At 33.3% G+C, this 24,321-nt stretch overlaps 1 protein-coding gene across 2 annotated transcripts in view; it reads left to right on the forward strand.

The window, feature by feature from the left end:
* Nucleotides 1-24,321, forward strand: part of LOC126747382 (transient receptor potential cation channel subfamily A member 1) — a 592,560-nt gene that overhangs the window by 396,513 nt on the left and 171,726 nt on the right. For both annotated transcript variants that reach the window (XM_050455968.1, XM_050455967.1), the window contains exon 7: nucleotides 9,882-9,949. In XM_050455968.1, coding sequence (XP_050311925.1) covers nucleotides 9,882-9,949 — 68 coding nt within the window. The remainder of the gene's footprint in view (nucleotides 1-9,881; nucleotides 9,950-24,321) is intronic.

Below are 24,321 nucleotides of genomic sequence, written 5' to 3' on the forward strand. Positions count from 1 at the left end.
TCAGGCTCAGGAAATACAACGTAATTTGACCTCTGAGGGTATAATTTTCCATTTTATTCCCCCTCGAGCACCAAATTTTGGCGGGTTATGGGAAAGTGGGGTAAGGAGTTGCAAATTCCATTTGAAACGCGTAGTAGGTAACACGCACTTGCATTATGAAGACTTCATGACAGTGTTGACCCAAGTAGAGGGGATATTAAACTCAAGACCTATCTCTCCAATGTCTTCTAATCCTGATGATTTTACTCCCCTCTGTCCTGGTCATTTCCTAATTGGCAGACCTATTTCCTCAATCCCTGAACCTTGTTTGACTCAGATACCAGAGAATCGTTTGACTCAGTTTAAGAGACTTCAGCAGATCATGCAGCATTTCTGGTAGAGATGGAATCGTGAATACTTATCTGAACTTCAGACGAGACAAAAGTGGTTCCAGGAAGGTGCGTCACGGTTAAAGGTTGGCGACTTGGTGCTAGTTAAAGAAGATAATCTTCCCCCCTTAAGATGGAAGACCGCAAGAGTCCTGGAGCTTCATCCGGGTATGGACAATGTATGCAGAGTTGTGAGGATTCGGTTTAGTGATGGTGCGACAACTAAGCGTGCAGTGACAAAATTGTGTCTTCTTCCGATTGACAATAATCCCAGTGGTGGTGGTGTAGATTTAAGCCACTGAAATTGAACTACTGAATTGTTAATTTAGGAAAATAATTTAGAGGTAATTTTGATATAATTATGACATAAGTTGTATGTAGGATATATAATTTTAATGTGATTATTGAAATGGACATTTCAAGGCGGCCGGGATGTTCGGTATTCGTTATTGAAAAATAACCACAAAAATAATCGGCAAAATTATAGCCTAAACAATCCATCAGATATACCGCTCAAGGAGACATTCGCCGGATTTAGTGAAAACGCTGACTTTTCAGTTTGACGATAATAACGTAGTGTTTTAAGTGAGACACAATATATTCTTTGTAGTAGATTTAAGATTAATTTAACATTGCGTGCACGAGGCGATTGAATATAAAAACGTAGTTAGTCAGTAAGTAACTTTAAGCAAGACAGGGCTTCTGACATGAAGCATTTTTATATTGTTACTTAATAAAGTAATCCTAAGTAAAGGATGGTTTTTAATTAAACCAATACAGTCCACTTTGACAGTAATAAGGTAGTCTGACAAGATTACCTTACAGATTTCCATCTAATATACGCATTGGACAAAACCATCTTCGCTACCTGCATGAACTATAATGAGACGTGGTCCCTTGCCCGTTGGTTTTTTAATGCCTTCCAAAGAGTTATCACTCCAACCTTTTAAGTGAGTATGCGTTGAGTGAATGTATGTCTCGTCCATATATACTATATTTCTACCTTCTTCTCTGTACTGACGCATTTTTTTAAGAAACTCTATTCTTAGCAGCCTGATGGGTTGCTGCTCCATTAGCACTCTTTGATTGCTCCTAAATTTTTTCCATCGAAAACCGATTTTATGCATTTCCTTACGCAGAGTCTCTTTACATCCTTGATACCCAGTATCTGCGACATATTTTGCATGCACTGTTTTTAATCTAGGAACTGTCTTCTCTGTGAAATGGTGGTTAATGATTGTTCTTCGCAAAATTCCCAAATCTGCGGCGTCCAAGCGAATTTTAATTTTGGTATTTTTATTAGTTCTTTTAGGTGTTGAAAGCGATGTTGATTGGCCTGATGTAACCAATGTTGCCTCTTTTTTAATTCGTCGAATACTTCTAATTGATACCCCTGTTGATGCTGCAACGCGTTCTTGAACCTATAAAAAAAAGTTAATTTATAAATCTGCCAAACAATTACACATAAGGAAAAAATACTTTGCTGTTGCGTTAACACGTGGTAAAAATACGAGCTTATACAAAAATTTATAAAATTATAAATAAAGGCGCATCAGGCCAGGTAAATACGTATTAATTGGATTTTCTTAAGTTTTTTGAAGATGATCTAGTGGTAAATATCAAATTATTTAAAAATATGTTAATTTTATAAGGGAACAAAGCAATAAAAAGGATTAACTAATTGCGTGTTATTAAGGGGTGTTAAGCTGATTACCTTAAATACAAGTATCTAGCCTATATTACCAAACTACCTTCTCCTAGGTAGGTACTTTTTAGGTAAAAACCTAGAGATACATATATTTACATATTTGTTTAAAAAGTAAATATTTTAAATTATGTACAAAAATATAATAACCATAAAAATCTTTATTATGATTTCATAACACGTAGGTACATACCTATACGTATGTACCTACATTATAAATTTATACATACATTATGTAAAGTGACAATTTCCTTAAATCAAAAGTCGCAAAACAATAAACCTTACAAAGCAAAACTAAATTTTCGATGCTCTAATCTTAAAAAATATTTTTTGGGTGGTTCTAAAAAAATTATAGCTTTTGACTCATGTGAATTATTGACCTCGTCTGAAAAAGGTGTTGTGAAAATATTTTTCCAAAATACGTGCATCGAAAACTTAGTTTTCCATACCTCCTATACAATACATTATATATTTTGGATAAGCGAAACGAAAATGGATGTTTTTTAGCCAGTCTTATAACAATAAAAAAAAGCGGGGGAAAAAATAAAATGTTACCATAGCAACGCATAAAACACTTTTAAAATTATTATTTTTATCATTTAAAAGTGACCGTCCTAGTCAAAATCAAATTCTCAATTTAAAAAATTATCAAAACAATACAATTATCAAAACAACTTTTACAAATTTAATCCAAACTTTGATGCCCTTATAAAAAATACCGTACATTTAGCGGGATGAAAGGTCATAATTTGTAGCTTGTCCTAATTGTTTACTCTTACATCAGTCGCGTAAAAAAAATTATAAGTTAAGTTAATGTAATAATAATAATAAGTTAATGGTATTAAATACATACATACCTTTTCGAGAGGAATTGAAACTTCTCCAGCTACAGCTTCTGCTTGCATAGAATTTAACAAATTGCTAATTATTTCCCGACTTTGACCGGTAAGAACTTTATTTTTTAAACTAGTTTGAAAGGGCATTTTGAACTATAAAAATTTTAATATCACGTCACAAAATTATAATAAAGATTTACTGCCGAGTGACTATAGGTATTGCGGAATAAACAATGTAAACACTACGAGAGCACCACTTTAAATAAGCTCCCGTCGGTTTTGTCACCGCGCATCCAAATCTCAGAGGCCAAGACACTTTGGTCGACTATTAGTATACTCTGATCATCCATCCTGAGGGATTATAACCTGCTATTTAAGTTTAGCAACGAGCTTTCATTCACTTTTGCTCGTTTTCATTAAATGAGAAACGTATTTTAACCCCGGTTTTTTAAAAATTTATATTGAAAAAAATTATCTGGCATTACATTGTCAACAAACAAACAATTAAGTTGCCCATGGCAATGATAATCAATCTGTCTTATCACATACGTACAGTTATGACGAATTCAATATTATTTTATAAAATTTATAAACAATTTAAAAGAGATGGTTGATCAGAATTTACCCAACAAATCAGTTACCTTACAAATTTTTTAATATTTTTAATTTTTGGTTTTCCTTATTTTGCAATTGACGTTTTATTTCTCTATTTGCAAATTTTAGAGTATAATAGATTCTAACTCTAGTATAAAGAGATATAAAATATTTTTTTGGAAAACTTTCACAAGGATGCAAAAATGGGATTTTCAAAAATTCATGCATAAGCTTATATCCTACATTACTTTCTATAGAAAAACGATTAAAATATAAAAGAAAAATGTATTCCAAAGACTGTAAATATGTTATGAATGGTTTAGGAGGGACTCTTAGACCACCAAATAAACTTTGCTTACCTTCATAAGCCTTTAGTTCACAAAATACAGTAGAACTATTGCTTTCAGAGGAATTAGAAAACCCTACACAAATATCACATGAATGTTTTAAGAGACATTTTTTTAAAAAATATCCCGCGACATACACTAAAGCATTACCCTCTACAGTACCTAAATTTTGGTAATCATTACTCTGAATTCCCAACGCCGGTTGATGATTATTTGTTTTTTTTTTATATTTTGCAAATAACTTGCTTTTTTTAATAAATCGGGTGTTATTGCCATCAATATGTCGGCAGCATCTTCAAGAGTATTACCACCTTCTGTTGGGTGAAACAATTTTAATGCAAGTGTTTTCTTAAATGCTCTGCAAAACTGAATGGGAGTTGGATTTCTCGCATTTCCACATGCATTTCTGATTTGTCCGAAATAATTTTCAAGACAGTCTTGATTTAATTGTCGAGTAAGTAAAAATGAATAGTTTTTTTCCTTTAAAGTTTTCCATAGCCCTATAATAGATGAAATTGTTAATCTCCACCCAAATATAAATCTAACGGAGCTAGTGACGTGTTTTCCATTTTCGTTTAAATGCCTTAAATTTGCGAAAAGGGATTTCATTTTATTTAAAAATTGTATTTGATTTGAAGTGCCCATAAAAGCATGATTATTTTGTAGGTTACCAGAATTAAGGAGATCAAATAACTGATTTATAACTTCAATAAAATTCGCTGTTATTTTAGCTTCTTCCGGTAACTTTTGAAAATGTATATATGTTTGCATAGCAACTGCAACAGAATGACTAAATATTTGAGCAGCTAATTTCACTTTCATTGCTTGAAATCTTGTGGGATTAAGAAAAAAAGAAAGAAAGAAAATGTGCTATACTACGTAAGAATAATCTTGTGTACAAGCATCCTACAAGCTAAAAAAACAAAACACAAATACAATTTCAAAAATTGACAAAACAATGAACAAAATTAAACACAAGAAGACAAAACTTTTTGAACATACTTAAATTAAAGATAACTAAATAAAACAATCAATTACTAAATAAAGGTAAACTTGTTAACAAAACTAGAGAAGAAAAAAGGAAAAAAAAGAAAACTTTCCAACATGTCCAAGGTTAAAACCTATCATTAAAAAAGTCATCCAGGTTATAATATGCCTTAGCCAATAAAAGCGACTTTAATTCTCTTTTAAATTTCTTAATATCCGATATATGTCTAACACACAGAGGAACATGACTGTACATTTTTTTACTTATGTAAATTAATGAGTTTTTGGTAAGGGAAGACGTAGGAATAGGTAGGGGAACATCATTTACACGACGAGTCAAATGGCCAGTGTCAGAGGGTAGTTTGGGAATTTTGTGAATAAGAGCAGCTGTTTCTAAGATAAAGAGTGAAAAAAGAGTTAGGATTTTTTCAGAAATGAAGAGGGGTTTGCAAGAATCTCTTAACTTAGCAGAACACAGGTATCTAACTGCTTTTTTTTGAATAACAAAGATAATGTTAAGTAGCCCCTTATTGGTTAAACCCCAAAAAGGCAAGCCATACCGAATATGAGATTCAATAAGTGAAAAGTACACTGAACGTGCAACCACCCTTCCCAGCTCTTGTTTTGCCATTCTTACTGCAAAACATCCAGAAGATAATTTCCCAGCTAAATGTAAAATATGATCTTCAAATCGAAGGCGACCATCAATGGTAATTCCTAGGAACTTGCAGCACTCTTTATTCTGCAAGAGGGAATTTTCGTCAAACATCAGACCCTGAACATCGCACTTAAACCCCATAATAGACGTCTTTCTTACATTAAACACGAGCCTGTTGGAAGCACACCACCCTGATAAAATCTGAAGGTCTTCAAGGATACAAGTCTTAATATAATCAGAATTTTTATGGCTCCATAGTATGGTGGTATCATCAGCAAACTGAACCACCTTGCCCTGCAGTTTCAATGAACTCAAGTCATCCACATACAGTAAAAATAACAGTGGTCCCAACACTGAACCCTGGGGAACGCCGCATTTTAGGGATCTAGAAGCAGACAAACGCCCAGACACTGTAACCTTCTGAGTACGATTTGATAGACTCAAGCCATCGCAATGCTACGCCTCTAAAACCATATTTATCGAGCTTAGATAACAGTATTCCATGATCCACACAGTCAAATGCCTTGGATAGATCACAAAACACTGCCGCCGATGATTCTCCAGAATTCAAGGACACATAGACGCTCTCCAAAAAGCTAAAAACAGCATCATGAGTCCCTTTACCGGCTTGAAATCCAAACTGATTTAAGATGTTCATTGGTGAGTTTTGGCGCCAATTTATAGTTTTTTGTTTTATCAAGATTATACATGCTGTCTAAAAAATCTTTGTTTGTCAAACCGTTCTCCAAAAGAAAAATATAGGAAAAAAAATTATTTCTAGTAGACTTCAATAGATGTGGCACATCAAATAAATAAAATATGGGTGAGTCGTCAACAAAAAATGTTGGATTTTCCAAATTCAATTGAAGATCATTTTTAACCAACTTATAAAAATTTGGTCCCTGATCTGATGTTACAGCTAAAGCATTAAGACCTATATCCTTTAATCTTCGAATCGACTCAAATATTATGTTTTTTAAATTATCTGAACTAATACTATTTTTAGCAAAAAAATAGGCGATTGGTTGTTTCCAATTATAAGCAATTCCTCTAACCATTACTACTAAAATACTGGTAGCAATATCAGTAGACTTACTATTAGGTAAATCCTGAAATCCAATTATTGTATCTTTAGAATGATTATAAAATAGATTTGACTTAATTGAAATTTCATCAATACATAAAATAGAATCTTTTGCTTTATCGGACATTACAGACACTTTTAATTCTAAAGATTTAAAAATAAAATCATTAAAACCGGTAGAAATGCTCCAACTTTGGGTAATTCTTTTAAGGGTTGTTATAGAAGGCAGCGTTATAACCTTAGATAATTTTTTATAGGCTTTTGGTCCTAGTAAATATAATGTAAGAGCAAATTGCTTAAACTCTTCAGAATATGTTGCACCTTTTTTAGCTTTATCAAGCAATAATAATTGATTTCTAATCAGCATGGTGGAGTGTTCCGGATAGTTATCTTCTAGAAACTGCAACATATCTGACGTTGTAATATCAACATTTAACCGGCCCCCACACTTCAAAGAACGTTGCATTTCTTCTAGTTTTCTCTTCAAGCCTTGTTTTCGCGGTGAATTTTGTGATAAGTGCTGTGGAGTTTGGCAATAAATATCGAAAATAAAATCTAAATTAATATTATTATGTGTTATAACTTACTTTATTTTTATTTTAATTTAATTAATAAACTTATGTGTTTTTTACCTTGAGCAAACTCTTCCTAAATTCCAGTTTGGGTAGATGCGTCACATTTAGAAACTGCACTAACATTAACTGTTATGGTTTCTGAAAAGCAAATTTTTTTCTTTAATAATTTTTTTGAAATATTTTAAACTATATTTAAGAATTGGTAGTAAAAGAGTAAATTAATATACTTAAATAAATACCTGACTGAGAATCCGTTTGAGTTGATTCATCTACTAGATGTGGAAGAGCTGGAGAAACAATATAATCATTTTTTTCATTATACACATTAATCCCAGAAGTTTGACCTAAAACCAAAAATATAATGTTTTTAAAGTTGATTAACTTCTGTACAAATTTTATATACTTAAACCCATAATATGACGGTATTCCCTTGTTAGTTTTGGAATAGCTGTTTTTAATAGTCGTTTTCCTGATGGAGTAAAACTATTGTCATCAAAATGAAAGCTGCATATTCTTATACGACTAAAAGCTATCTCAGGAATTAAATTGGCATATTTATGTTCTCCAATAAATCCCAAACTTTCTTTCCATTCTTGACACCTGCAATAGATATACAAAAATAAAATTTAGTACGTGCAACATATTAACCACATATTACACAGTCACAAAATCAGATCACTTTAATTATTTTAAAAATTAAAATATAACTCTAATCCAACTAAAACATCACACTTTATTTATGTTTAAAGAAAAATAATAGAGACAAAAATAAAAATAATAACGAAAAAAAAAATAAATCAGCATCGCTACCCTTCGCCGAGTATAAAATAAAGGCCTAATTTATTTATCATTTAATTAATATATATTTTTATAAATAGGTAAAAAATTATGTGGAATATATTGAAAAATCCTCAACCTTTAAATTATAATTTCTTTAAAATATATGTAAGAAAACTCGATAATTAAATTAAAAATTATATTAAAAATAATAAAACTGCGACGTTATGAACAACAAAAATACATGCTTTCCTAAAGAAAGGCAAAGAGCGAGTCCCTTCTAAATCAGTTCCGTCCCAAAAAGTTAACATCATGATCATACTAAAAAGTGTAAAAACACTAACGTAACCATAACTTAAATTCTAAAGAAAAATTACTCTTAGGTCACTAGTAATAAACTATAGCTATTAATTAACAAATAACTTATAATAAGTTATTGCCCCGCCGACATAAGTATCCCAAAGCATAAATATTGGGCCGACGATCTATGATGATGACCTAGCGTCGCGTCGTCATCACGTCGGTACTTCTTACATATATTATTAAAAACAACAATATAGAATTAATTAGGAGATGACTATAGTTAGTTATTATAATTTTTAAGATACCTTTAATTATTATACATTCTTATAAATGTAAACCCAATATTATAAATATTAAATAAGATTATTTCAAATTTGCAACTTACCTTATTAGGGTCCTTCGGACATCGAAAAACTGCAGTTTCGTTAACACGAACCGTGCAGTTAGGAACGGAACAATATCCAGCATATGCCATTATAAAACAGTTTAAAAAACAAAACCAAAATAAAAAAAACCTTTTGCCACTTTATGTAAATAACAACTTAAAGCCACCAAAAATTCACAAACCGAACTGTAACCAAATTATTGTCTAAAACGCTACAAGCAAAAACTCTCTCGCGAAACGGATGCACACAAGTTAACGTACTTGCGAAAACTAAACCTGGGTTCTACCCAGCCGATGCATAGCGAGGTGAGGAACGGGGGGTGGGGCAATCGATTTCAGGGCCGCTCGAGTGGTCTGACTTGTTGTAATCTATAGACGGTGGTACATCTATTACTGTATACATTTATTACTGTATCTTCTTCGTTTTCTAAGAAAAACGGTTCAATGATTCCTTAAAACCATAATGCACGCCGTACAGTGACACGTTGTGGAAGCATTGCCATCTGAATCATTCGTGGATTTCCTAAATCCCAAATGCGACAGTTTCCTATTGATGTCTCTGGTGTCTTTATCACACTTTCGCGAGTTATCTGCTACTACCCACAGACTCTACCATTATGGGACCTACGCCTACACATGAGTTCCCGAGGAAACCAACAAAATATACGCAAGCACATTTATTTAATAAATACCATTTCAACTGATTTCAAGGAGCCTTATTTTCTCTTGACTCTGTACATGTAGAAATCGTGATAATGTGTAAACGTGTTGTTTTTAAAAACTCTCTTTGCCCGATCGATCGTAAAATTCGCAAAGTACCGGAAGAAACTGCGAACCAGTACCTTGGAGTTTTTTTAATTATTCTTTTCACAGTAAATGAATTTGAAACATTATTTCGATCGAACATTGGCACACTATCCGAATAGTGGCAAATCAACTTTCACTATTTTGATAATATTTTTTGACACTCAGGGTGCGTTGTGCTACCGTCTAATGCTGCATGTTTACTAACTTCCATCTGTCAACTTGATCTGTCATGTCATAGTCATGTGACACAATGATTGTCAAACATGACGTGCAATTGAAATCTTGCGTTTTTATAACACTCTTTATATTAAAATTAATAAAGTCTCTTTAAGATTTATGCAGTTTTTCATATTAAAATGCTGTTTATACAAAGTTGCTTCTAAGGGTGTATTGACTTGTAATTTAATATCGTAATATAAGACAAAAATCCTTCAAATAGAAATTTTCTTGTTTAGATCTGGCGCTAAAATTTCAACGCAACAACACGATCTCTCCACTCCAGTTCATCTTGCTTGTGCTCAAGGTAAGTTTCAAAAACAAATTAATAACAAAACTGAAACATAAACTGTCCTTTACGGGGTAAAGATTGTTAGACTATATCATGACATTATAAGCAATAGTTTAGTTTCATAAAAAGTCACACACTAAACATAAAATTTAAACGTAGCAAGCATATACAGTGCATCCCAAAAGTTATGTCTAAATTCATTTAAAATTCAGGAGTGTGTTCGAAAAAAAACGCTCGGACCCGTCGATTTTTATTTCAAGTTGCGCATTTTTGTACGTGAAGTTTGTATATACAGGGTTGCTCAAAAATAAATTACGACCATTAACTTAATTTTTTCAAATAAAAGCACCTTTTTTTATTTAATTTTTGAATTTCGCGTGGAATTCTACGTATGTTTCATGCAAAATTTTAATTTAATAAGTTTGGTTTTTAGCGCCATCAGTGGGGTGTTTGAAACAAATGATGAGAGAATAGGTGGTACGAATTACTTAGGCCCATTTATTCTTTAGATTAAGGCATTAAATATTTACTTTTTGACACAAAAGGGTAAAATGTTTTGGTTTGTCTTCAAATTTTATATATTTCCTTTTTTTGGGTATTGAGATTTATTTTTACTTGGTGGTGATTATTACTACGAATTTTGGCTGCCATATTCAATGTTCTTTATTATTGTTTTTCTTAAATTAATACATAATATAATATATAATTATTATAATAATATACTCATGAAAACCCCCATCTCTATATTTAGTACAAACTTCTTTTGATAAAAAGTAATTATGTAGTCAGAAAAGTGAAAGTATATTTTTTAAAATAAACTTTTACATTAAAAATCTTTTACATTATCACTCTTTTGAATTGGCCCAAAGAGTTTAACTCGTTTAAAGTTTAACAAAACTTTAAACTTGTTTAATTAATAAAAATATGGTTTTCTTACTATAGAAGAAAAGGGACTTTTTCTCAGAGAATGGAAATCATACATCAATCATAAATGTATCATACCATGTTTCGGCTACATAATATATGGATCTTTCTTCCTCCCAAATGTTTTAATTTTCTTCAAATATTCTATACACCACATGATAATTCCATTACAGCAGCTCTTTTGTTAACCATCCTAAGCTTAAATCCAAGTTTTATCAGGTATCTCCGCAAGGTTGAAATGTTTGTCCCTTGCCGATAAGGTGTCCTTAACCATCTTTATGGTCAGAACCTCATTGTTTTTGTATTTAGAATACACACCTTCCCTTAGCAATTTGGCAATATCCGTGTCAAGTCCCTTTCATTATCCTGCACCTTTCCTTTTTATTCTGTCTTTAATCCCTTTTTTTACATATAGTACTATAGGGTATCCCTGTTGAAAATGCTGTTTTTTGCACTACAATCATTTGTGAACTAAGGATCATTAGATAAATTTGTTTGGCGTCTGTACTTAAACAATTACGTTTTAAAACTGCTTGATTTTCCCCTGTAGCTTTTACTTCCCTTGCTTCTTTTTGCTTCCTCAACACTAGAAAATTAACTATCAGAACTATGTAAGTCTAAATCACTGTCCAGATCACTCTTATTGTTTTTATCACAAGTGTTATTGTCTTTCTTGTGCACCCATGGTCTCCATAAGCCCGCACAAACACTTTCCTCTTCATTTGCCCAATTTTCCTGCCTATTTTCCCAGGGTCGAAACTTTTTAAGGTCTTTAGGTATGATACTAAAACAAATCCACAAACACAAATAAAAAAAATAGTAAGTAAAACATCACATAGTAAAAACTGCAAAAAAATTAGACGAATACAGGCCAAATTCTAAATTCTCCACTTTCATAAACGTGTAAAAAGCAAAACCGAGTTATACCCCTGTATAATAATTATTACATTGTATTATGCACACAATTCCTCGATTTTAGATTGCTTACTCTAATTCTTGTAATCAGTATTAGATATGCATAAGTTGCATATTATTAATATAAATAGAGGTAAAAACAAAATAAAGCAACTCATTTGTTAGTAGTAATTGCCGTTGTCCTAAACAAAACTTTTTAAAAATAAATTTTCTTAAATCCTAAATAAAACTGGCGCAGTCGGTAGGATACACCAAGCGGGTTATACAGGGTGTCCCAGCGAAAACGAAACAGAGGTATTTTTGGTATGAAAAAAATTTTTTTTACAAAAATCTCGAATACGTCGATTTTATTTTCGAGGGGGACAACTTTTCCTTACCAAGGCACCCTCATACCAGTAACCCTCTTCGAGGGGGTAGGATCACCCTTAAAATCTTAAATAGAAAGAGAGGTCGTGTGATACCTTATTTTAAAGGTCTTTTAATTCTGAATATAACTGCCAAATTTGTGGCTAAAATTTTTTATCCGGATATGACAGCTTGTCAAAATTGTAGAAACAGCGAAAATGAAAAAGGTATTTTGAACTCTATTTTGGATAATATTTTTAAAAGAATAAGGAAGTCCTAATTTCAAAGGGGTCACTTATTAATTAAGAGGCCACCCTAATACCTGGAACCCTTTATGAGGGGTTGAAAGCACCCCTTAAATCTTAAATAGAAAAAGGGATCGTGTCATTCCTTATTTTGAAGGCCTTTTTACTCTGAATTTAAATGGTGACTTCTGAATGACTGATGGATATCTTGTGGATATAAAAATATCAAGAAATATCTTTACTGCCAGTAAAAGTGGAGAGATAAGAAATACCTACCCTTTTCCTTTTGTGTCTTTTAAATAAACAAGTTTATTTAAATTACGTCAATTTATTAAATGTTCAAATTGTGCCCCGCCTACTTCCATGCAGGAATACAGGTTTTGCTCAAAACGATGCCTGACGTTTTGTAGAACTTCGGGTGTTATCATCTGACACTCATTTATAATTCTCTGGCGTAAGTCTTCTAGGGTGTCTGGTTGGGTAGCATAAACTTTTGTTTTTAAATGCCCCCATAAAAAAAATCTAATGGGGTTAAATCGGGTGACCTAGCTGGCCATTCCATAAAAGGTCCTCTCCTTCCAAGCCAACGATCACGAAATATCTCATCAAGATATTGCCTCACACCAGCAGCATAATGTGGAGGCGCTCCGTCTTGTTGGAAAACGACTTGATTATCATCAGAATGATTTCCGCCTTCCATTATTTCTACTATTCTTGGATATACGGCATTTTCCAAGAGATCTCGGTACATTTCTCCATTCAAATTTCCGGGCAGAAAAAACGGACCAACAATGGAGCCGCCCAAGATTCCCGCCCAAACATTTAACTTCTCAGGGAACTGGGTATGAACTTCACGAAACTGGCCCGGATTTGCATTTGACCTGTAGCGGCAGTTATGACGATTTACGTTGCCATTAAGAAAAAAAGTACATTCATCTGAAAAGCAAATGTTGTAAATAAGACGCGGATTAACAGTTATCATATCACTAAGCGATTCACAAAATTGCACTCGTCTGTCAAAATCGTCCTCATTTAGTTCTTGCACCAGATGAATTTTGTAAGCATGGAATTTATTATGCTTAAGTATCCTATGAACACTACTTTTGCTTACTCCTGTACTCGTCGCCAATTTTCTGACACTTATTCCTGGCTCGGCATGAAGTTGACCTAGGACAGTTATTTGCATTGCTTCATTGACAACAACAGCAATTTGAACCTCACGCTTTTTATTTAAGACACTGCCAAATTCCCTAAATTTAGCAACTATTTCTAGAACGTATTTTCTGTTGACTCGTTTTTCTGGATGAAGGTCATTAAATTCTTGTACCGTTCTATTGGCACAATTGTTATGCCGAAAGAAAAACTCTATCATCTCAACCCTCTCTGCAGTAGAATAAACCATTGCTAACAGTGTTTCAACACGTAAAAGACTGGGTAATAATTTAAAACTATTTAAATAAATGCTGCTTTATGAAAAAAGTACCAATGATATTTAGCAAGCTAAATAAATTCTTCAGATACTTGTGTTTGCATTTTATTTGGTATTTTGTTTTTATTTATGATATGCTGATAAGGTGTAATAACAATAATATTAACAATACTAATAAATTTTTAATCATGTTTTAATGATCCAATAAAAAAAATTGTAAGAAAGGGTTTCAGGCATAACGGTTTATTTAAAGCATTTTTTCCAGAATTTTATTTGGCTTTCATATCCAGAAGAAATCCATCAGTCACTCAGAAGTCACCATTTAAATTTAAAGTGAAAATGCTTTCAACATAAGGTATAACACGATCCCTCTTTCTGTTTAAGATTTAAGGGGTGCTTTCAACCCCTCGTAAAGAATTTCAGGGATTAGGTAACCTCTTAATTAATAAGTGACCCCTTCGAAAATAGGATTTCCTTGTTCTTTTAAAAATATTATCCAAAAAAGAGTCCATAATACTTTTTTCATTTTCGCTGTTTCCGCAATTTTGACAAGCTGTTTTACCCAGAGAAATAATTTTGGTCACTTCAAATTTGGCAGTTATATTCAGAATTAAAAGACCTTTAAAATAAGCTATCGTACGACCCCTCTTTCCATTTAGGATTTTAGGAGTGATTCCACCCCCAAGGAAAAGTTGTCCCCCTCAAAAATAAAATCGACGTGTCTGAGATTTTTGAAAAAAATTTTTTTTTTCATACCGAAAATAGCTCTGTTTCGTTTTCGCTGGGACACCCTGTATAAGCTGCACTGCCAACAACTCTCAAGTGCTTTAAATCAGGTTTTCGACCAAACCATAGTTCGTATAAGGTTAGATTCTTCGACGAATTTGATATTATTCTATTTAGAACATATACAGCAGTGTCTACTGCTTCGCTCCATAATTCCTGTGGAACCTTTTCATTAATAAGCATAGACCTTGCGCTTTCTACAATGGTCCTTAGCTGCCTCTCACTAGAATTATTTTGTTGAGGGGCAGAACATTGAAAGAAAGAAAGAAAGAAAATGTGCTATATTACGTAAGAATAATCTTGTGTACAAGCATCCTACAAGCTAAAAAAACAAAACACAAATACAATTTCAAAAATTGACAAAACAATTAACAAAATTAAACACAAGAAGACAAAACTTTTTGAACATACTTAAATTAAAGATAACTAAATAAAACAATCAATTACTAAATAAAGGTAAACTTGTTGACAAAACTAGAGAAGAAAAAAGGAAAAAAAAGAAAACTTTCCAACATGTCCAAGGTTAAAACCTATCATTAAAAAAGTCATCCAGGTTATAATATGCCTTAGCCAATAAAAGCGACTTTAACTCTCTTTTAAATTTTTTAACATCCGATATATGTCTAACACACAGAGGAACATGATTGTAAATTTTTTTACTTATGTAAATTAATGAGTTTTTGGTAAGGGAAGACATAGGAATAGGTAGGGGAACATCATTTACACGACGAGTCAAATAGCCAGTGTCAGAGGGTAGTTTGGGAATGTTGTTAATAAGAGCAGCTGTTTCTAAGATAAAGAGTGAAAAAAGAGTTAGGATTTTTTCAGAAATGAAGAGGGGTTTGCAAGAATCTCTTAACTTATCAGAACACAGGTATCTAACTGCTTTTTTTTGAATAACAAAGATAATGTTAAGTAGCCCCTTATTGGTTAAACCCCAAAAAGGCAAGCCATACCGAATATGAGATTCAATAAGTGAAAAGTACACTGAACGTGCAACCACCCCTCCCAGCTCTTGTTTTGCCATTCTTACTGCGAAACATCCAGAAGATAATTTCCCAGCTAAATGTAAAATATGATCTTCAAACCGAAGGCGACCATCAATGGTAATTCCTAGGAACTTGCAGCACTCTTTATTCTGCAAGAGGGAATTTTCGTCAAACATCAGACCCTGAACATCGCACTTAAACCCCATAATAGACGTCTTTCTTACATTAAACACGAGCCTGTTGGAAGCACACCACCCTGATAAAATCTGAAGGTCTTCAAGGATACAAGTCTTAATATAGTCAGAATTTTTATGGCTCCATAGTATGGTGGTATCATCAGCAAACTGAACCACCTTGCCCTGCAGTTTCAATGAACTCAAGTCATCCACATACAGTAAAAATAACAGTGGTCCCAACACTGAACCCTGGGGAACGCCGCATTTTAGGGATCTAAAAGCAGACAAACGCCCAGACACTGAAACCTTCTGAGTACGATTTGATAGATAGGAGTCAAGCCATCGCAACGCTACGCCTCTAAAACCATATTTATCGAGCTTAGATAACAGTATTCCATGATCCACACAGTCAAATGCTTTGGATAGATCACAAAACACTGCCGCCGATGACTCTCCAGAATTCAAGGACACATAGACACTCTCCAAAAAGCTAAAAACAGCATCATGAGTCCCTTTACCGGCTTGAAATCCAAACTGATTTGCAGACAAAATGCCATTATGATGTAAAAAGGACAAAATTCTACTTTTTGCAAGTTTTTCAATTATCTTAGAGAGGGTAGACAAAATAGAAATGGGACGGAAATTACAAGGCTGATCCAAATCTCCACCCTTATGAAGAGGGATAACCACTGCCTCTTTTAAACATGAAGGAAAAATGCCATTATGTAAAGAATTGTTTATGGCAGAAACTAAAGCATTTAAGGCTGAATCAGGCAAAAAGAGTAACAACCTCGAAGATATCCCATCAGCTCCAGATGATTTATGGTTTTTTAGGCGTTTGATTTCATTTTTTACTTCGGTAAGTTCGACAGGATGAAAGAAAAATGAATGCTCAACCGACACTTGTTGAAGATAGTGTAGGGGATCAATGTTACTACGAATGCCCTTGAGCAAGATATTAGGTATATCACAATAATAGTCGTTTAAAATGTCAGGTCTTAACTCCGGTTCCGATACTTTTCTATGGCAATGTCTAAAATCATTAATAATCGACCAACACTCTCTTTGCCTATTTGATGACATATTTAAGCGATCCCTATAATAATTAGATTTTGCTGCTTTAATTGTCTTTCTGTACAGACTACGGTATTTCTGATGATATACAAGGATATTTTCATTTGTGGTATATTTGCACAATTTAGTCAAAAAACGGAGGTTTTTAGCAGAAATTCTAAGGCCTCTTGTAACCCATGGTTTTCGTTTCTTAGTTTTAAGCCTCATTTTAGGAAAGCACTGATTGATCTTATCACACAGAACTTGAAAAAATAAAGTTAGGGTCAGAAGCCGTTTCAAGTGCATTCCAATTTACCGAAGCTGTAGCAGCAGAAAAAGCATTGAAATTTCTCCTGCTGAAAATTCTTCCCATATAATGAGATGAAGATGATACAGTATTATATGGCATTTTAGCAAGAATAGCTTCATGGTCGGAAATACCAGATGGGAGTACTGTGCATAAAACGTCATCAAAATTTGTACAGAAATAGTCAATTGTAGTTGCAGATGAAGAAGTTATTCGTGTGGGAGAAAGAACGTGCATTTTCAAGTCGTAAGAATTTAAAATACTTAAAAGAGAAGTACGTGGCAAGGTTTCATCAGTGTAGTTGATATTAAAGTCACCAGCCAATATAACCTTTGAGTGCAGGGACAACTGGGATAAAATAGAATCAAGTTTGTCCAGAAACATAGACATATCTCCTGTAGGTGGCCTATAAACACAAAGAATATATAAATTAAAACGCTTACAAAAAGAAAGAGAGAATTCAAAAACATTCTCTAACAGAAGATGATCATACTTATCAATATTACAAAAAATCGTTTCAATTGTTTGCCTAGCCAAGATCATGGTTCCTCCATGTATAGATTGTTGACGACAAAAATTTGATATAGGAAGATAATCAGATATTAAAAAACATTCACTAGGCCTCAACCAGTGCTCAGTCAGAAGTACAATATCAGGAAAATTACATGTGTCCAGCAAAAGATGAAGCTCATCCATCTTGTTTCTTAGGGATTGTATATTAAGAATAAAGATACTTAAGTTTTTCGAAGAGCTAATTTCAATTTTACTAGTAGAATATGAACATGAATGAGATTCAACTTTCGTGGACACGTCTATAAAAAAGAAGAATCCAATTCACGATCAGTAACTAGTTCAGACTCATTAATTTGATGATTCAAAGACAATTTATTCGATGAAATATTAATTTTAAAATATTTGAAAATATGTGCATGTAATAATGATGCCAAGTCTGAACCAAAGTTACTGGCGTGATTAGACTCCAAAATCCCACACAGATTAATATTATTCTCATGAAAAGTACGATAAAGTGCCTTATTACTATTATAGATAACATTATGGTTTAAATAAGTATAAGGGCTTGTCATCACTAAAGTGTTTGTATCAACATGATTTTGAATTAAATTTTTTAAAACATCAGATGAAGAACAAATTCCATTTAACATTACTATTAAAAAATCTTCTTTCGTAAAGTCCTTAACTAAATTTGATGCTGTCCTAATCACCTCACTGCTTGAACTGCTTGAACTGCCCGGCTTCAGGAAACACTGAACCTTGTAGTAAGCTTCAAACTTTAAACGTAAATGTTTTAGGAACACTCTGCTACAATTTCCACCAACAAAGAGAAGCCGAGGTCGACTATCGTCAGGTGTATTTGGCCTAGTTGGTAGCTGTGTTGGAGAATTAATAACAACAGATTTGGATATCTGTAACTGTTCCTTCAATGCACAAATGTCGGAATAACAGGTATCTTTTTCAACCTCCAACACCTTTACGGAGTCTAACATCTTCTTATTTAAATTAGTTAAGTCGTTTACGTCTTTTTGTAGCAAGTTTATTTCCATCTTATAGGTTGAAGACTCATTTTCTAATATTTTTATCGTTACTATTAAATTTTTATTTAGGATATTTAGCTCGCTTATTTGTGAATTGAACTTAAGACTTGCCCTTTCGCTCACTTCCAGTAATGCCAACAATTCACCTTCTTTAATTTTTAAGTTTTCCAATTCAACTTTAAGCTCTTCATTCCGTTTATGCAGATTTTCCAGGGATGAGGAAAACTTCTTTTCGGCCTCCGATACTTCATCTTCAAAAACCATGCTGTTTCTTCTCATTCTCTCTATATGTCTATCCTTCTCTTTCAATTCTGTCAACAAATCATAAATCTTTTGCTCATTAATTTTTCCTTCCTGATCTCTTTCATTAAAATCATCTTGACATCTTTGTGAGCATAAAATCCTATAGCCTCCCAGTTTTATGGCATCAGAATTTCTTTCCAGACAACTTGGGTGGAATATTGAAATACAAGAGATGCAGCAATAATTTGGAAAATCCCTCTTCTGACAACATTTGAAACTGCGGTTCATTTTAGATTATAAGGCAATGTTATTAAATTGAAATAAATATTAAAACAGGAACTGCAAGTAAACAGTAACTTGAACTTAAACCCAAAGCAGGAAACAAACGTACAACAAAACACACAATTGCACGTCCTACGGTTAATGTTTAATTATTTCAAGTTAAGGTCAATGGTAGCCAGATAATTTAAATTTAGTCAAAACAGGAACTGATTATAAAACAAAACATTTACTGACGCAGGAACTTAATTAGTTTTTTTGGAAACACTTGTACCGCGAGAATATAGCACGTTAATGTAAACACGCAACACTAGATCAAAACAATTTAAATTAAATCAAAACAAAACAAAACTGAGCACCGGCGCCTCCTACGAGTATAGACGTCTACTCTGTACGACTGCTAAACCGATACTGTATATCATTCATGTGATATACCACTATTCTTAAGAAAATCTTGAAAATCTTTGTTGACATATTCACCCTTACCTTGATCACTCCTCATGATTTTGATTCTGCTCCCAGTCTGGTTTTCTAAAAGCACCTTTAAAATCCCTAAACTTGCTTAGGACATCTGATTTTTGTTTTAAAAAGTAGACACTGCAATAGCCACTATAATCGTCCTTGAACAAGACGAAGTACCTTGATCCACTTGGAGACAAAATGTTTATTGGGCCACAGACATTTGTGTGAATCATTTCACCTGGTTTCTTTGATCTCTTCGATGTAACACTTTTGTGAGACTTTCTTATTTGTTTACCAAACTGGCATGCTTCACAGAAAAATTGCTCATCAAATGTCAAATCAAGTTATTAACTCTCCTCTTGATTGCTGTAGGGTTAATATGTCCAAGGCGATCATGCCATAATTTTAAAGATGATTTCTAAGCTAGGTTGCATTCTAAAACTGGCTTTGGTCGGAATTGCATAATCCATAAACTTTCTCTACGGGGACCCACACATAAAACACTTCTATTAGATTCTAAAAATTCACATTTATTTTTACCAGAGCGGAACGTAAATTCTTATCCGTCATTACTCCCTCTGAAAACAAGCTATGGCTTAGTTCTGGGATATAAAGTACATTATTTATTGTGCGATCATACCAATGACCTTTAACACATGCCTGGATCTGAATGACACCCTTGCTTTTAGCAACAATTATCTTATTGTTTGCTATTCTAACAAACATGGGTTCACTCAAAGGTTCTAACTCGGAAAACCAATCATTTTCTCCGGTCATATGTAAACTCGCACCAGAATCACATATCCATTCAGATTTCTTAACATTGGAGCTTGACAAGTACATAGATGTAATGTTACATATATATATGCAGAGCTGGATGTGGAGACACCACCAGATTCTGAGCCTCTACCTTTTGTAATTTTTTGAATCAAAAATTCGCTTTCTGCATTCTCTTATCCAATGCCCCTTTTTATGACAATACTTACCGGTTGTGTTTCTTTTAAGCTCCTGTATATTTGGCTTAATCTTATTTTTGCTGGCTTCTAGCTTAACTTGTAGGGTTTCTACCTGACAAGCAAGGCGGGATATTTCTGAGTCTTCATTAGACATTCCAGTCTTTTTTTTTTAGCAGTCGTGCAGCTAGGTTTTCAAATGTTTGTTGATCACTACTAACTGAGTCCCATGCAGTACGAAAAGCATTATACCTTGGTGGTAAACTATTAATTACCTTGGAACATATAGCACTGGAACTAATATTTTCCTTGACATCTTTGAGCTGCCGTACAAGCAGCTCAATTGAAGAAATATGATCAGCAATTTTTGTATCATTGGACATTTTGTATTCATAAAACCTCTGCCATAACAGTTTTTTCGAAATTTCCGTTTTCTACTCATGAATGGACATCAGCCTTTTCCACATTTCAGCAGCATTTTCACAATTTATCAAATGCTGGATCTGATCTTGAGTAATTGTGGACAGTAAAATAACTTGGGCCTTGGAATTACCTGCATCCCATGTTTTCCACTCTTGGTTGGTTGTATCAGAAGGTTCAGTACTTGAACGATCCACAATCTTAAGAATATTTTCAGCTTTTGACACAACCTGAATGCTAAACTTCCACAACTGGAAATCTGACCCATCAAACTTTATTAGGAATTATTGCCACAGTCTAGTTTTACGGCTATTTTGTTGCACTGTGTTCTTGTTGTTTATTTACATGACTCGAACGGTTTAAACAACAGAAACTCGGACAAGCCACGAACGCGACCTTTTAAAAACCGAACCGATTAACAGGCTACCCTCGAAAAACTACTGTGTCTGGGCCCGTAACTTGTTAAATAAAAACCCAACGGTTGGTATTTATAACAACATTTATTAGCGGCCAAACGTATTACAGAGGCACCGGGCACCGGGTCAATACTGAGATAACTAAAAATAAAATAAAATTAGAAGATCAAACGAACTTACCTAAGTGATGTTCGATCTTAATTATATCCAGGTCTCGACGAAGTAAATATAATATGTAGTATCCCAGCGGAAGCGCAGGCCACACACTTTAAACGTTGATTGAAGAGGCGAGAAGATACGCAAATTTACGGGCAAAAATGTGACCCAAAAAGCGCGCGGCGGGTAGATGGCGCCACGCTCAAACGCGCGCGGAAATCTTTTTGCCGTTTGTGTCTCATTATTGTTTAGCGGAGCTCGCCAGCATCGTCTAAGGGAGTTTTTGCATGTTTGGCGTATTATTTTGTATTATTATTGTTTTGAATTATGTCAAATTCAAGCAAAATTAACGAGTGTGCTTATCGGGGATGTACTAATACTAGGAAGAGAAAAAACAATTCTCTTAGTTTTTTGAAAATTCTTTTAGTTTTTTTAAATGGGAAACTGAAAAATACCAGCAAACGAGAGAAAAACAAACTTCTAAGAAGCCGCATAGCAAAATACGTATCGTATCTAATCAATGACTGAAAATTAAATCTTGCCTCTTCAGTCAATGTTTAAACTAATAAAATAAAAAATATTGATAAAGATTGTTTAAATAATCTTTATATGTAAATACTTTTACTACCATTTATTTATGATTATTTCGTTAAGTAAAATTTTCTGCTAAAAATATATACGAGCCCCGTCTTATTTCAGTTGGCCCGCTTAGTAAAAAATGAATTTATTATTCTTTTATCGAATCTTTATTCCACAATATTACAATATCAAAAGTATCTCATATAAACATTATGTGTTATCTCTAAAATTAGATTTTGGTTAATTGATAAATTTTTGAATCATATTTTAAATAGTAGAAATAAATTTCTTGTTTCTATTTTTTATTTTATTTTAACTCTTTAGGCATATACAAGGGTTCTATTCATTAGGTCTAAAATCCACTAGCAAGAAATTTGGGATAGTTTTAATCAGGGGTAGTATCAGAACTTAATAAACCCCATGCCTCAAAGAATTGCGACTGTTTAAAAAAATAAATATATGTTCAATATAAAGGAGTTTACTTTCTCATTTTGTTGTGTTTATAGAGTAAGTAAAGCTTATTATTTGTTTAAAACTATATAACACTATAAAATTTGTCTTTTTTTTTGGGGGTTTAAACAGAAATTATTAAGAATTTTCAATTGGGCCAACTGAAGTGGGACGGGGCTCGTATGTTATGAACAATGTAATTACATGGCGATTATTCATCATGCCCAATGCGCGGGCAATTTAAAAAATATGATGCTATTTATCAAACCAGAATATTAACCCAAAAATAATCCAATTTTACCATTTTCTTTGGTTGGATTGTTTTTGGGTTTGTTTTTGGGTATTTTTAAAATCAATTATTTTCTTGGGTATTTGTAATTGTTAAAACATAAAATTTATCTTGCTTTAACATATAATCTTAATAACGTTTCGGTCTTCATATTCTTGACCTTTATCAAATCTACAATAGACATTTTTAGATTTTAAAAAAATACATTTAAAAGTTTTCACCTAAAAACTTACCCTTTAAAACATAAAAGTCAATCTAAAGGTGAGTAACATATACAGGGTGTTCCTTTGATCATGTTACAAACTTCCATGGCAGATAGAAAACGTCAAAAGAAAAACAAAAGTTCATATAAATATTGGTCCGGAAAAGCTTCCTCAGGGAGCTAGAACTCTTTGAAAATAACCTTTAAAAACTAGTTTTTTTTAATAGCTCTGGAACTACTTTAGCTACCGCAACCAATTTTGGGAGGTAAATTATTGTTAGTACGTTTATTCTTTTGAACCTACTAAATAAAAAAAATATTTACCAGGGGCTTCAGAATCAGGGGAGTATTTGGTAAATTTGGGCCCATTTCTTTAAGACTTTAATTTCTGCCCCAACATGATTTGGACATTAGATTATGATGTTTCTATACTTTTTACATAAAAAAAGGTGCTCTTAGTAAAAGTCGGTAAATATCACCGTTTTTGTGGAAATTGACTAAAACCAAACTAAGATGCTGTATCTTGAGTTAATTATTTTAATAATAATGCTAATTCATTGTCACTGTCAGTATTTTTTACATGATATTAATTCCCTTTTTATTACGGTTAAGTAATGGATTACACTTTTGCTGAATACGCCGATATGCTTTTAATTTATGGGGAAGTTCGATGTAATGGTAAAGCTGCTTCTGGATTATATGAAGAGTGGTTTCCCGAAAGGCGAATCCCAGCTCACACACTTTTTGAAAGGGTCAATCAACGGCTCAGGGAGACTGGCTCTGTTAAAATAAAACTCCAAGATAATGGCGCGCAAAGGAACATCCGAATCCCGGATTTTGAGGAAGAAGTGCTTCAGCGATTTGAAGATAACCCATCAGTAAATACTCGAGCAGTTGCTGATGCGATGCATGTAAATCATGTTAGGGTATGGAACGTTGTTAATGAACAGCTTCTTCGGCCCTACCACCTGCAAAAGGTGGAATCATTAGGAACCAATGATTTTAGGCCCCGCGTGAATTTTTGCCAGTGATTTCTTGATCGGTGTACAGAAGAATCTCAATTTCCAAAATATGTCATTTTTACTGACAAGGCTTTATTTACCAAAGAAGGCATTTTTAATTCTAAGAATAATCATGTGTGAAGTGAGGAAAACCCTTGGTGGATGATGAATACCCATGGTATTCATTTTAGCAGCTATCAACATAAGTTTTCGGT

This window comes from Anthonomus grandis, chromosome 19, assembly GCF_022605725.1.
Source record: "Anthonomus grandis grandis chromosome 19, icAntGran1.3, whole genome shotgun sequence".
Taxonomy (NCBI): Eukaryota; Metazoa; Arthropoda; class Insecta; order Coleoptera; family Curculionidae; genus Anthonomus; species Anthonomus grandis.